The 12602-nt window shown below is 48.2% G+C and overlaps 1 protein-coding gene across 1 annotated transcript in view; it reads left to right on the top strand.

Moving 5' to 3' along the window:
- Positions 1 to 2622: 2622 nt before the first annotated feature.
- LOC138855387 (uncharacterized) overlaps positions 2623 to 12602 on the top strand; it is an 87954-nt gene continuing 77974 nt past the window's right edge. The window contains 1 exon segment of the mRNA XM_070104523.1: positions 2623 to 3080. Coding sequence (XP_069960624.1) covers positions 2623 to 3080 — 458 coding nt within the window.

The raw sequence follows: 12602 nt of genomic DNA, 5'->3' as shown, positions 1-12602 counted from the left end.
TGTGTTGTGGTCACTGTATGTCCCATCGTCTAGAATCATAGGTCCGTCATGCCTTTGTTGTGGTCTAGAATCAACACTACTGGCACCTCTGTTCCGTAGTACCTTTGTTTGAGTACTACCTTGGTTGCGTAGAGCCTTTGTTGGTTAGTACCTTTGTTGCAAAGGACCTGTGTTGCGCAGTACAACTGTTGCAAAGGACATGTGTTGCGCAGTACAACTGTTGCAAAGGACATGTGTTGCGCAGTACAACTGTTGCAAAGGACATGTGTTGCGCAGTACAACTGTTGCAAAGGACCTGTGTTGCGCAGTACAACTGTTGCAAAGGACCTGTGTTGCGCAGTACAACTGTTGCGTAGCGCACTGCTGTTCTCACCTTACCAGCTTCACCAGCAGCCCCCAGTAGTGATCACGTGTACACACACACACACACACACACACACACACACACACACACACACACACACACACACACACACACACACACACACACACACTACACAACAGGCTAAGCGTCTATCGACAACAGCCTTAGACAACTGGTAACTAGATAAAACCAGCGACTAGCGAAGAGGCGGGGTCAGGAGCTGTGACTCGACCCCTGCAACCACAAGTGGGTCAGTACACAACACACATTATTATTATTATTATTGTTATGATTATAATAATAATTATTATTTTCATAATTATTATGTTATTGATAAGGAAGCGCTAAACCCGTAGTGTCATACAGCAGTCAGTGTGATTGGAGACAATCAGGTTAAATCTTTATAAAAGGAAGTCAGATCCAGTTCCTGGGATCAAGAGCCCCTGAGGTGCGACCAGTGACCTGCCTTGACCAGTCCACAACCTGAACTGACTCTGAGACTACTACTTGTGGCAGCCCGTTCCTCACACCTCACCACCATATTTATACTCTCTTATTATCTCTCTATCTCTCTCTCTCTCTGTTCTTATAGCACTCCAGGAACTTTCTGAAGCACATTTCGCCCTTTCTAAATACGTGTGTGTGTGTATATGTGTGTATACACATCTATTTCTGATTGCAGGAGTCGAGATACAGCTCCTGTCCCCGCCTCTTCGCTGGTGTGTGCGTAATAAGCAAGGGTTACAGAGAGTGAGAGCCACATGTATACAGCGTGCTGCCCCTCTGATACACTCATTTAAAAAGCATACACTCACAGTGTGCGTCTCTCCTGCTGTACGTATGTACAAGTCTTATAGCAACCTAACACTGTACACAGATGTGTTCTGTATGATAGTTACATTGTGGGAATACCAGCAGTGTTGCTACACTATTCTATATGATAGTTACATTGTGGGAACACCAGCAGTGTTGCTACACTATTCTATATGATAGTTACATTGTGGGAACACCAGCAGTGTTGCTACACTATTCTATATGATAGTTACATTGTGGGAACACCAGCAGTGTTGCTACACTATTCTATATGATAGTTACATTGTGGGAACACCAACAGTGTTGCTACACTATTCTATATGATAGTTACATTGTGGGAACACCAGCAGTGTTGCTACACTATTCTATATGATAGTTACATTGTGGGAACACCAGCAGTGTTGCTACACTATTCTATATGATAGTTACATTGTGGGAACACCAACAGTGTTGCTACACTATTCTATATGATAGTTACATTGTGGGAACACCAGTAGTGTTGCTACACTATTCTGTATGATAGTTACATTGTGGGAACACCAGTAGTGTTGCTACACTATTCTATATGATAGTTACATTGTGGGAACACCAGCAGTGTTGCTACACTATTCTATATGATAGTTACATTGTGGGAACACCAGCAGTGTTGCTACACTATTCTATATGATAGTTACATTGTGGGAACACCAGCAGTGTTGCTACACTATTCTATATGATAGTTACATTGTGGAACACCAGCAGTGTTGCTACACTATTCTATATGATAGTTACATTGTGGGAACACCAGCAGTGTTGCTACACTATTCTATATGATAGTTACATTGTGGGAACACCAGCAGTGTTGCTACACTATTCTATATGATAGTTACATTGTGGGAACACCAGCAGTGTTGCTACACTATTCTATATGATAGTTACATTGTGGGAACACCAGCAGTGTTGCTACACTATTCTATATGATAGTTACATTGTGGGAACACCAGCAGTGTTGCTACACTATTCTATATGATAGTTACTGAACACACGTATCGACACAGGGTAACTACCTGAGGTACGGAAGACAGCAAATTTAGTCCCAATTATTAAGAAAGGAGACTGACAGCATTAAACTACAGACCTGTGTTACTGACATGTATAGTATGTAAAGTCATGGAGAAGATTATCAGGAGAAGAGTGGTGGAGCACCTAGAAAGGAATGAGCTTGTATACGACAACCAGCACAGTTTCAGGGAAGGAAAATCATGTGTCACAAACCTAGGCAGGAATGACAGGAAAGGCACTGCATTGTATCGGAAAATAACTGACAGGAAGGAAATAACGAGTGATGGTACGTGACGAGGCGTCAGAGTGGGCGCCTGTGACCAGCGGGGTTCCACACGAGTCAGTTCTAGGACAGGTACTGTTTCTGGCGTATGTGAATGACAGGACGGAAGGGATAGTCAGAAATGTCCCTGTTTGCAGACGATGTGATGCTAATGCAAAGAATTCGATTGGATAAGGATCAGGTAGAACTTCAAGGGGATCTGGACAGACTGCATGACTGGTCCAGCAACTGGCTCCTGGAGTTTAACCCCAGTAAGTGTAAAGTCATGAAGATTGGGGAAGGTCAAAGAAGACCGCAGACAGAATACAAGCTAGGGGATGAAAAACTGCAAACCTCACTCACTGGAAAGAATCTTGGAGTGAGAATCACACCGAGCACATCTCCTGAGGAGCACATCAACCAGATAACTGCTGCAGCATATGGGCTCCTAGCAAGTCTAAGAATAACGTTCCGTCACCTTTATAAGGAATCGTTCAAGACACTGTACACCGTGTACGTCAGGCCCATATTGGAGAATGCAACACCAATTTGGAACCCACACCTGGTCATGCACGTCAGGAAATTAGAGAAAGTTCTAAGGTTTGAAACAACACTAGTCCTAGGCTAAAGGGTATGTCCTACGAGAAGAGGTTAAAGGAAATCGACCTGACGACACTGGAGGACAGGAAAGATAGGGGGAATATGATAATAACATATATAATACTGAGAGGACTTGACAAAGTGGACAGAGACAGAATGTTCCAGAGATGGAACACAGCAACACGGTGTCACAGTTCTAAGCTGAAGACTCAGATGAGTCACAGGGATGTTAGGAAGTATTTCTTCAGTCACAGAGTTGTCAAGAAGTGGAATAGTGATGTAGTGGAGGCAGGAACCATACATAGCTTTAAGAAGAGGTATGATAAAGCTCATGGAGCAGGGAGAGAGTGGACCTAGTAACGACCAGCGAAGAGGCGGGGCCAGGAGCTGTGACTCGACCCCTTGACCCATAGTGTTGAAATATGTCAGTTTGAGGATACCATCAAAGCTTCTACAGTAGGTGTGTTCCTAAGCATTAGTACAGTGGATGTGTACCTAAGCACTGTTCCAGTAGGCATGTACCTAAGCACTGCTTTAGTAGGTGTGTACCTAAACACTGCTACAGTAGGTATGTACCTAAGTACTGCTACAGTAGGTGTGTCTCTAAGCGCTGCTACAGAAGGTGTGTACCTAATCACTGCTTCAGTAGGTGTGTACCTAAGCACTACTACAGTAGGTGTGTACCTAAGCACTGCTTCAGAAGGTGTGTACCTAATCACTGCTTCAGTAGGTGTGTCCCTAAGCACTGCTACAGTAGGTGTGTACCTAAGCACTGCTTCAGAAGGTGTGTACCTAAGCACTGCTACAGAAGGTGTGTTCATAAGCACTGCTACAGTAGGTGTGTACCTAAGCACTGCTACAGTAGGTGTGTACCTAAGCACTGCTACAGTAGGTGTGTTCCTTAACACTGCTACAGTAGGTGTGTACCTAAGCACTGCTACAGAAGGTGTGTTCATAAGCACTGCTACAGTAGGTGTGTACCTAAGCACTGCTACAGTAGGTGTGTTCCTTAACACTGCTACAGTAGGTGTGTACCTTAGCACTGCTACAGTAGGTGTGTTCATATGCACTGCTACAGTAGGTGTGTACCTAAGCACTGCTACAATAGGTGTGTACATAAGCACTGCTACAGTAGGTGTGTTCCTTAACACTGATACAGTAGGTGTGTACCTAAGCACTGCTACAGAAGGTGTGTTCATAAGCACTGCTACAGTAGGTGTGTACCTAAGCACTGCTACAGTAGGTGTGTTCCTTAACACTGCTACAGTAGGTGTGTACCTTAGCACTGCTACAGTAGGTGTGTTCATATGCACTGCTACAGTAGGTGTGTACCTAAGCACTGCTACAGTAGGTGTGTTCATATGCACTGCTACAGTAGGTGTGTACCTAAGCACTGCTACAGTAGGTGTGTTCATAAGCACTGCTACAGTAGGTGTGTACCTAAGCACTGCTACAGTAGGTGTGTTCCTTAACACTGCTACAGTAGGTGTGTACCGTAGCACTGCTACAGTAGGTGTGTTCATATGCACTGCTACAGTAGGTGTGTACCTAAGCACTGCTACAGTAGGTGTGTTCATATGCACTGCTACAGTAGGTGTGTACCTAAGCACTGCTACAGTAGGTGTGTTCATAAGCACTGCTACAGTAGGTGTGTACCTAAGCACTGCTACAGTAGGTGTGTACCTTAGCACTGCTACAGTAGGTGTGTACCTTAGCACTGCTACAGTAGGTGTGTTCATATGCACTGCTACAGTAGGTGTGTACCTTAGCACTGCTACAGTAGGTGTGTTCATATGCACTGCTACAGTAGGTGTGTACCTAAGCACTGCTACAGTAGGTGTGTTCCTAAGCACTGCTACAGTAGGTGTGTACCCCCTGCTACAAAGGGGTGTTCCCCAACACTGCCACAGTAAAGGGGACCCTTTCCCCCTGCCACAGTAGGGTGTTCAATGGGACTGCCAAAGGGGTGTACCCCCAAACACTGCCACAGAGGTTTTGGGTTCAATGCACCGTACGGGGAGGTGTGTACCCCCCCACTGCCCAGTAGGTGTGTTTTGCCCCTCTTTTTTAGAGGGGGGCCCAAGCACTGCCACAGTAGGTGTGTTTTTCCCTTCCCGCTGGGAGGTGTGTCCTTAGCACTGCTACAGTAGGTGGTTCCCAAGGCCCCCCCACAGTAGGGTGAACCAAACACCCGGGACAGGGGGTGTGTTCAATGCACCGCTGCAGGGTGTACCTGCCAATTTCCACAGTAGGGTGTTCATGCACCGCCAAGGAGGGGGTGAAACCCCGCCCCCGCTACGGAAGGGGTGTTCCCCAACACTCCCAGTGGTGTGCCTTAAACACTGCTACAGTAAGTGTGTTCATTGGGACCGCTGCAGGGGGGTGACCCAAGCACCGCTGCGGAGGTGTGTTCAAAGCACCGCTGGAGGTGTGTCCCCGGGCCCCCCCCCCCGTAGGTGTGTTTTAACACCGCCACGGGAGGTGTGACCAAGCACCGCTCAGTAGGTGGTTCCTTTAAAACCGCTCAGTAGGTGTTTTAGCACTGCTACAGTAGGGTGTTCATATGCACGCCAAGGGAGGGTGTCCAACACTGCTAAGAGGTGTGTTTTAATGCACTGCCACAGTAGGGTGTGTACCTAAAACACCTTTCCACAGTGGGGGTGTTCATAAGCACTTGGGCAGTAGGTGTGTAAACCCAAAAACTGCTACAGTAGGTGTGTACCCTTGGGACTGCTCAGGGGTTTTTGGGTTTTAAAGCACTGCCAGAGGTGTGACCTGCCCCTGCCCACCAGGGGTGGCCCCTTGGGACTGCCACAGTAGGTGTGTTCATATGCACTGCCCCAGAGGTGTGACCTACAAAGCTACAGTAGGTGACTAGCACTGCCACAGTAGGGTGTTCATATGCACTGCTCAGAGGTTTTACCCAAGCACTTTTACAGTAGGTGTGTACCTTAGCACTGCTCAGTAGGTGTGTTTTAATGCACTTTTTTTCCCCTTGGGGTGACCGGGACCGCCAGTAGGTGTGACCTTTCACTGCCACAGGGGGTGTTCATACACTGCCACATTTGGGTGTACCCCAAGCACTGCCACAGAGGTGGGACCCAGCCCGGGTCAGGGGTGGTTTTTGGGGCACTACAGTAGGTGTGTACCCAAGCACCGCTACAGAGGGTGTCCTTAGCACTGCCACAGGGGGGCGTTTATATGCACTGCTACAGGGGGGCCTAACACTGCCATAGGGTGCCCCCCGGGACTGCTACAGTAGGTGTGTTCATAGCACTGCTACAGTAGGTGTGGACCTAACACTGCCACAAGGGGGTGTTCCCTAAAAACTGCCCCAGTAGGTGTGTACCCAAGGGACTGCCACAGTAGGTGGGTTCCCAAAAACTGCCACAGTAGGTGTGTACCCCAAACACTGCCAAGGGGTGCCCCTACGCCCGCCACAGAGGTGGGGGACCTAACCCTGCCACAGTAGGTGTGTTCATATGCACTGCCAAAGGGTGTACCTACCTCTACAGAGGTGTGTTCATAAGGGACCACAGAGGTGTGTGTAAACACTGCTACAGTAGGGGGGTACCCCTTGGGACTGCACAGGGGGGTGTTCATATGCACCGCACAGTAGGTGTGACCTAACCTGCTACGGGAGGTGTGTCCTTGGGACTGCTACAGTAGGTGTGTTCCTTTCACTGCTACGGGGAGGTGTCCTAAGCCCGCTGGAGGTGTGGGGCCTTCCTGCCACAGTGGGGGTGTTCATAGCAAATGCCCAGTAGGGTGTACCCCCCGCACTGCCCGAGGTGTGGCCCAGCACTGCCACAGGGTGTGTTTTAGCACTGCCAGAGGTGTGTACCCAAGCACTCCATGAGGTGTACCCTTCCTGCCACAGTGGGGGTGTTCAATGCATTGCCCAGGGGTCCTAAGCCCGCCACAGTAGGGTGCCTTACACTGCTACAGTAGGTGTGTTCATATGCACTGCTACGGGAGGGTGTACCTTAACCTTTCTACAGTAGGTGTTCCTTAGCACTGCCACAGTGGTGTGTTCATATGCACCCACGGAGGTGTGACCAGCACTGCTCAGAGGTGTGTCCCTTGGGACTGCCGGAGTAGGTGTGTTCCCTTGCCCGCCCAGAGGTGTGCCCCAAGCACTGCTACAGAAAAAGGGTTCAATGCACTGCTACAGTAGGTGTGTCCAAGCACTGCCACATAGGTGTGTTTTATAAGCACTGCCACAGTAGGTGTGCCCCCGCCCTACAGTAGGTGTGTTCCTTAACACTGCTACAGTAGGTGTGGCCCCCCGCACTGCCACAGAGGTGTGTGTTCAATGCACCGCTCGGAGGTGTGTACTAACACTGCTCAGGGTGTGTTCATATGCACTGCCCAGTGGGGGTGTACCCAAGCACTGCCACAGTAGGTGTGTTCATAAACACTGCTGAGGTGTGACCTCCCCTGCCACATTTGGTGTGTTCCCAACACCGCTACGGGAGGGGGTGTCCCAGCACTGCCACAGTAGGTGTTCCCCAACACTGCTTTCAGGGGTGATTTTAAAACACTGCTACAGTAAGGGGTGTTCATAGGGACTGCCCAGTAGGTGTGTACCTAAAACACCGCTACAGTGGGGGTGTTCATATGGGCTACAGTAGGGTGTACCCCAAGCACCGCTACAGTAGGTGTGTTTTAAAACACTGCTACAGTAGGTGTGTACCCAAAAACTGCTACAGTGGGTGTGTTCCTTAATCCCGCTACAGAGGTGTTTTAGCACCCAAGGTAGGTTGGGTTTAATGCACTGCCACAGTAGGTGTGTACCCGCCCCTCAACAGATGTGTGTTCTTTTGCACTGCTCAGAGGTGTGTACCCGCCACCACAGTAGGTGTGTTCATCACTGCCACAGTAGGGGTGTACCCCAACACCGCCACGGAGGGTGTTCCTTTCACTTTCTCAGAGGTGTGTACCAAGCACTGCTACAAATAGGTGTGTTCATGCACTGCCCCAGTAGGTGTGTACCCAAGCACTGCTCAGTGGGTACCCCAGCACTGCTACAGAGGTGTGTTTTAATGCACTGCCACAGTAGGTGTGACCCAAGACCACGGAGGTGTACCTTGGGACTGCTAAAATAGGGTGTTCATATGCACTTTTTTTAACAGAGGTGTGACCCGCCCTGCCAGAGGTGTGGCCCAGCACCGCTGAGGTGGTTCATGCCCGCCACAGGAGGTGTGTACCTAAGCACTGCCACAGTAGGTGTGCAGCATTACAGTAGGTGTGTTCATATGCACTGCCACAGTAGGGGGGCCTTTTGCACTGCTACAGTAGGTGTGTCCTTTGCCTGGGCAGTAGGGTGTTCAATGCACCCGCTACAGTAGGTGTGTCCCCGGCCCGCCACAGTAGGGTGTACCCTTTTGCACTGCCAGTAGGTGTTTAATGCACTCTTTCGAGGGTGACCAAGCACTGCTACAGAGGTGTCCTTAGCACTGCCAGTAGGTGTGTTCAATGCACTGCCACAGTAGGTTTTACCCAAGCACTGCCAGTAGGTGTGTACCTTAGCACTGCCACAGTAGGTGTGTTCATATGCCTGCCCAGTAAAGGGGACCCCAAGCACTGCTACAGTAGGGTGGCCCTTGCTCTGCAGAGGTGTGTTCAATGCACTGCCACAGTAGGGTGTGTACCCCCGCACTGCTACAGGGGGGTGTACCTTTGCACTGCCACAGTAGGTGTGTTCAAAGCACTGCTACGGAGGTTTTGTCCCCAAGGGACCGCTGACAACCTTCGACCTAATAAAAAACACGGAAATCTGGGCAGTCCCGTAAAAAACCCCTTGGGACCCGACGGCCCCCCAATTTGTTCGGGGGACTGTAAACAAAATGACTTGATACATTTTTGTTTCCCCCGCGTGTTTTCCTTATTCCCAAAAATAGGTACTTTGCGAAATTTGGAACTTCCTTAAGTAGAAAAAAAATGATCCTAACAGTGACTTTTTAATTAATTGTTTCAGTAAAAAAGGGACTTTCCAGTTTAATATTTTGTAAACAGGTGCTTTCTAATTAATATTTTAGAAAATAGGTTCTTTCTAATTAAATACTCCAGTAAATAGGTACTTTCCAGTTTAATATTTTAGTAAGCAGGTGCTTTCTAATTAATATTTCAGAAAATAGGTTCTTTCTAATTAAATACAACAGTAAATAGGTACTTTCCAATTAAATATTTTAGTAAATAGGTGATTTTTAATTAAATATTTTAGTAAATAGGTGCTCTCTAGTTAAATACTACAATAAATAGGTACCTTCTAATTAAATACTGCAGTAAATAGGTACCTTCTAATTAAGTACTACAGTAAATAGATATCTTCTAATTAAGTACTACAGTAAATAGGTACTTTCTAATTAAATACTATAGTAATAGAAGTACTTCTAATTAGTACTACAGTAAATAGGTACTTCTGAATAATATACATAAAGCATATGTGCATTGTGAAGCAATGAGGTATGATCCGAGGAAAAGGAAGGCAGCTCAGTTCCTTGGATCAAGAGCCCTTCACATGGCGTGTGTGTACTCACCTAATTGTACTCACCTAATTGTGGTTGCAGGGGTTGAGACTCCGTCTCTTCACTGGTCGTTACTAGGTCCCCTCTCTCCACGCTCCATGAGCTTTATCATACCTCTTCTTAAAGCTATGTATGGATCCTGCCTCCACTACATCACTCTCCAGATTGTTCCACTTCCTGACAACTCTGTGACTGAAGAAATACTTCCTAACATCTCTGTGACTCATCTGAGTCTTCAACTTCCAATTGTGACCCCTTGTTTCTGTGTCCCATCTCTGGAACATCCTGTCTCTGTCCACCTTGTCTATTTCACGCAGTATTTTGTATGTCGTTATCATGTCTCCCTGACTCTCCTGTCCTCCAGTGTCGTCAGTCCGATTTCCCTTAACCGTTCTCTGTACGACATTCCCTTAGCTGTGTGTACTCACCTAGTTGAGGTTGCAGGGTCGAGTCCAGCTCCTGGCCCGCCTCTTCACTGGTCGCTACTAGGTCACTCTCCTGAACCATGAGATTTTATCTACCTCTGCTTAAAGCTATGTATGGATCCTGCCCCCCACTACATCGCTTCCCAAACTATTCATTTCCCTGATTTCCTCGGGGGAAAAAAGAAATACTTCCTAAAACCCCTTTGTTTCATCTGTGTTTTCAGCTTTCCAAACCGTGCCCCCGTGTTGCTGTGCCCAGTTTTCGGGAACATCCTGTTTTTTGCCCCCAATTCAATTCCTCTCAGTTTTTTTGTGTCGTTATCATGCCCCCCTATCTCTCCTGTCCTCCAGTGCTTTTTGGGTTGTTTTCCCCCAACCCTCCCCTTGGGAAAACCCCTTTTGGGCTTTTGGCCCAGTCTTGTTGAAAACCCTTTTGCACTTTCTCTAGTTTTTTTACGGGGCGGCCCGGGGTGTGGGTTCCAAACTGGTCCCGGGATACTCCAATAGGGGCCCCTAACGTACACGGTGTGGGGGTCCTGAACAATTCCCTTTTTGGATGTCGGAATGTTGTTCTGGGGTTTTGCCGGGCCCCAATATTTTTGCGGCAGTTTTTTTGGTTGATGTGCTTTAAAATGTGCCTGGTGTTACCTCCCCCTAAGATTTTTTCCCCAAAGTGATGTTTGAGTCCGGGCCCCCCGGGGGCTTCTCCGTCTGCGGCCTTTCCCCCCCCAAATCCTCATGACTTTGCACTTGGGGATTGAACTCCAGGAGCCAATTGCTGGACCAGGTCTGCAGCCTGTCCAGATCCCTTTTAGTTCTGCCTGGTCTTCGATCGGGTGTTTTTCATCAACTTCCCCCCATCTGCAAACAGGGACACCTCAAGTCTTTTCCCTTTCCCGGGTCATGTCGTTCACAAATACCAGAAACGGGGCGGTCCTAGGACTGGCCCGGGGGGGCCCCCTGGTCACAGGTGCCCCTGACACCTCTCGACCCATTACTCGCTGCTGTCTTCCTGACAAGTTTTCCCCTTTTTCCATTGCAGTCCCTTTCCCCCCTGTTACCCCTACTTGGTCCCCCATTTTTTCCCTTTTTCTTTTTTGGGGTATTTCAAATGCCTTTTGCAGTCCAAGAATATGCAATCCCCCACCCTCTCTTGTTTTTACTGCTGTCACCATGTCATAGAACCCCAGTAGGTTTGTGACAAAATTTTTCCCCACCCCTGAAACCATGTTGGCTGCTGTTGATGAATCATTCCTTTCTGGTGTTCCCCCACTTTTTCTCCTGATAATCTTCTCCCGTTTTTTGCATACTATACATGTCAGTGACACGGGTTTCTTGTAGTTTAATGTTTCTGTCTCCCTTTTTTTTAAAGATTGGGACTACATTTGTTGTTTTAATGCCAAAACCAATCCCCCTTTTCCCGGATAGATGTATTGAATATTGTTTTTGGGGAAAGCACCCTCGGGCTCCCTCCCCCAGGCCCCCATGGAAAAGATTTTCTGGCCCCATTCCCCTTTGGGGTATCTAGCCCACTCAAAACCTCTTCACTTTTCCCTCGGTTGTGTGTACTGTTTTCCAAACATGGGTGGTGTACCCCACCTCTCCGTTTTTCGGGAGCCCCTTCGTCCCCCTGTGAACACTTCTTTGAATCTCTTTTTGGGGTTTCCCTACTTCACGGTCATTTCTTGTTGTCTCTCCTCCTTCCTTCCTTAGCCTGATAAACCTGGCCCGGGCCGGTTGTTTTCTTCCTGATGTGGCTGTAAAACACCCGGGTCAGGGGTTTTTGCTGCTATGTCATTTCATATTGTTTTTGGGGCCTCCTTATTTGGCATATTTTTTTTGGCCTAGACTGCCTCCTTATTCTCCGGGGCCCTTTTTCCCTTTATATTTCTTCCTTTCCCCCTAGCACATTGGTTTTGCCCCCCTTTGCCCCTTTTTGGGTAAACCATGGGCTCACCCTGGTTTTCCATTATTTCTGTTCCCCCTTGGGTACAAACCTCCCCCAACCTCCTTGCACATTGTTGCTTTTTCCCCATCATCTCATTAACTGGTTTCCCCAACGCCTTCTGTCCCATGAACCTCATTCAGGAAGTTCCTCCCTGTTTGCCCCCTTTCCGTATTTTGGGTTTTCTTTTGTTTCTGGCCCTTTCCCGCTTCCCCCCCACTTGTGGGTCTACTGTGGATTCGAAGCTCAAACCCATGGGTCAAGGGGCCCCCAAGGGGCTTTCAAAATATGATGTCCTCAATATCTGCACTACTCAAGGTGTACTAAGTCCCGTCTTTCTGGTTCATCCCTCCCCTCTCGGGAAATGTCCCCTTACATGTTGGTAAAATGAAGTTTTCCCCGTACCACCTCCATCATCTTAGCCCTCCATGTATCTTGGCCCCCATGTGGCTCCAATTTCTCCCCCTTTGATCTCCTTGTGGTTAAAGTGGGCCCGATCAGGAGCTTTGCCCCCATGCATGAGTTTTTTTGGCCACTGCAGCCAGTGTGTCAACCATGGGCCCATTGTTTCGTCATCTCTTGCCCGGCCTCCCGCTGTTCTGTGGTTGGGTTTACATCCAAA

The sequence above is a fragment of the Cherax quadricarinatus genome, chromosome 92 (genome assembly GCF_038502225.1).
Source record: "Cherax quadricarinatus isolate ZL_2023a chromosome 92, ASM3850222v1, whole genome shotgun sequence".
NCBI lineage: Eukaryota > Metazoa > Arthropoda > Malacostraca > Decapoda > Parastacidae > Cherax > Cherax quadricarinatus.
This window is presented reverse-complemented; position numbering and strand designations above follow the sequence as displayed.